The 3,323-nt window shown below is 37.3% G+C and overlaps 1 protein-coding gene across 1 annotated transcript; it reads right to left on the reverse strand.

The window, feature by feature from the left end:
* Positions 1 to 1,118: 1,118 nt before the first annotated feature.
* Positions 1,119 to 2,931, reverse strand: LOC113316093. The gene is made up of 2 exons (XM_026564321.1): positions 1,569 to 2,931; positions 1,119 to 1,489 (listed from the first exon to the last, which is right to left on the reverse strand). Exons 1-2 carry the CDS (start codon positions 2,929 to 2,931, stop codon positions 1,119 to 1,121), a joined length of 1,734 nt encoding a protein of 577 aa, XP_026420106.1.
* Between the last annotated feature and the right edge of the window lie 392 nt (positions 2,932 to 3,323).

Consider the following 3,323-nt stretch of genomic DNA (forward strand, 5'->3'; position numbering starts at 1 on the left):
ATCAACACCTGACCGTGAACTCCATGAAGATGCAAAGCATTATCAATAAGAATATCACTCACCTTGGTAGAAAAATCCAGTTCATAGTTTCCTAATATATCAGCAATGCTTTGAGTACCATACCAAACATCATAATAAAGAGATGTTGATCTTCCATCACCAAGAAGAACTTTAGTGTTTTTATCAACCAGATTCTGAACTACTTTAATCCCTGGAAAAATAGAGGAATTAACACCATAACGCTTCAATCTCCCACAAGTATAAGTATATTTCACCCATAAGAAACGCACCCATTTTTTTTGAGAAGAACGAATACTCCACCACAACTTCATAAGCATAGCTTTATTGGTGATTTCCATGCTCGTAATACCTAAGCCACCTTCTTTCAAAGGACAACAAACTTTAGGGAAACCAACAACAAATTTTCTAGCTATCTCCGCATCACCAGACCAAAGGAAGTTACGAATCACTCTTTCAGCTTGTTGAATGAACTTCTTAGGCCATTTATAGACAGCCATGTTGTGAATGGTGTAACTAGCAATCACTGAGTTAATTAGAACAATTCTATCTTGAAAAGAAAGAAGTATACCTTTCCAAACAGCAAGTTGATTTTTGATTTTGTCAATAATATTGCTTATGTGACGATATCGAACTGCACCAGGCATAATTTGCACACCCAAGTATCTATCTGGGAAAGTAGTAACACTCATATCAAGTAAATCAGTGATAGTTCTGCATCTACTCAACGAACCTCCACCATAATATACCTTACTTTTATGACGACAAACAGTTTGACCAGAGGCCGCTTGATATTTACCAAGCAAAACAAGAAGGTTATTCAAGCTCTTCATGTTGCCCTTACAAAAGATCATAATGTCATCAGCAAAGAAGAGATGAGTGGGAGAAATACCTCTTTTAGAGAGCATAGGAGTCATCTTCTTTTCTAGAAAAAGCTTGGTAAGATTTCTACTGAGTACATCTTCAATTAGGACAAAAATCAGAGGAGATAAGGGGTCACCTTGTCTTAGACCTCTATTAATCTTGAAGAATCCTTCTGGGTTACCATTTAGTAGAATAGAAATACGCGCCGAGTTCAGAATTGAAAGAATCCAAGAGCACTAATTTTCAGAAAAACCATACCTCCGAAAGACCCCCAAGACAAAAGACCAGCTAGCCGTATCAAAAGCTTGAGTAATATCAAGCTTGAGACCAACATTGCCATCCTTACGTTTTGTCTTAAGATCATTAACCATCTCTGAAGCAACACTTATGTTTTCATGAATGTTACGCCCCTTCATAAACGCAACTTGCTCTTCTGAAACAAGATTATCAAGGACACTACCAAGTCTAGTAGCTAGGATCTTAGTGAAAATTTTAAAGAAAAAATTACTAAGACCAATAGGCCGAAAATTATTAAGAGTGTTTGCTCCTTTTACCTTGGCAAGTAAAATCAAGAGACTAGAATTAGTACCTTGAGGAATAACCTTCTCTGTCCAGCAATAAATGATAGCATTATAGAGGTCTTGCTTAATTATCTCCCAGTAATGTCTATAGAAACAACCAGAAACCATCAGGGCCAGGTGCACTGTCAACTCCAAGAATAAAAACCGCCTCTTTAATTTCATCTAGAGTCGGAATTGCATCCATTCTTTGACTGTCTTCAACAGAAATAATGTTGTGTTCATACTCAAACAGATCTTCCTCTATAGGCAGGTCTGAACCATTAAATTTAGCCTCATAAAAAGACACAACATGGTCTCGAATTTGTTCAAAATCTGTTAGAATATTCCCATTACCATCTACCAATTCAGAAATCATATTGTTGCTCCTACGAGTTCTAATATTGGCATGAAAGAAAGAAGTATTACTTGCACCCTCCAACAACCATTTACTTCTTGATTTTTGTTTTAACATAATGGCTTGTTGAGCTCTAATGTCTTGGAGAGTACTTGACGCATCTTTGGCAGCATTAAGCTTGCTAACATCCTCAGGATCTTCATCAGAAATACGAAGAGCAACTTCTAAAGTCAGTTTAGCTTGCTTAAACCTAGCATGAACATTACCAAAAACCCTCATATTCCATTCCTTTAGACCATTCTTCAATCTCTTAAGCTTGAAGGGAAAGATAAAAGCCAGAGAACCTAAAACAGGAGCATTCCAGTTCTCCTTAACCAAACTCATGAAATCATTATGCACAAACCACATCTTTTGAAACCTGAAAAGAGCTCTTTTTGGCCTCAAAAAAGTAATAGGAAAACCAATAATAGCAGAGTGATCGGATACTTCCCTAGGGAGAGCCTTACATCTCCAGTTCTCAAATTTATTCATCCAAGCTTCATTAATCAAGGCTCTATCCAATTTACAAAGAATTCTTCTTACACCTGATTGACCATTAGCCCAAATGAATTTAGAACCCAAGGAGTCTGCTTCAAAGAGATCATTATCATCCATCCAATCAGCAAATTCATTGATGACAGAAGTTCTAGGCTCACGCCCTCCTCTTTTTTCCTCATTATGTAAGACACAGTTGAAATCTCCCATGACTAACCAAGGAGTTGTACAATCACGAGAAGACAGTTGCTGCCATAAGTTTCTTCTAGTGACTTGAATACAGCTTGCGTGAATGAAAGAGATCATAACACCATCAACTTCAATTGTAACAGCTTGTTTGCTAGAGTTTATTATATTAGGCATTACCATCTCCTCAGACCAAAAGATCCAAATATTCCCTTTCAACCTCCCAACAGAATTATGAATAACGTTTCTCATATAACCAGAAATATGTAACCCTTGCAAAAAATTATCAGAACAATAAACCTTAGGTTCTGCAATGCAGAATATATCAGGCTTAAATTCTTTAATTAACTCCTTCAGCTTGTCTCTGGCTGCCTCACGAGCAACTCCATTGATGTTCCAGAAGAGAACACGCATTATAAACAAGTTTTGGAGGAAACATTACCCATCTTATAGGATTCACTAGAGTATAAACTCAACGTGTTTCCTTTTGTCAAACAACTTCCTTTTCCTACACAATTTCCTAACAAAGAAACGTTCTCAGTTTGGGAAGCCTCATCTGTTTGGGAAACCGTGTGAGTTTGGGAAACCCTACCCGTAGAATTATTAATACGTCGCTGCATGATTTGCATGCGATTACGTTTAAGCTCTTGTTCAGCCCTAAATTTTGCATCAGCCTCACTTTAAGGCATCTCATTCCCTAGGTTTAGAGCATCAAACTTATTTCTCTTCAACAAGTACTCACCAGCCATCAGTTGATCACTAAGAGGAGTTGGAGTTGAACCAGTCCTAACAGTTTTAGGAATCTT

This window comes from Papaver somniferum, chromosome 10, assembly GCF_003573695.1.
Source record: "Papaver somniferum cultivar HN1 chromosome 10, ASM357369v1, whole genome shotgun sequence".
Classification (NCBI taxonomy): Eukaryota; Viridiplantae; Streptophyta; class Magnoliopsida; order Ranunculales; family Papaveraceae; genus Papaver; species Papaver somniferum.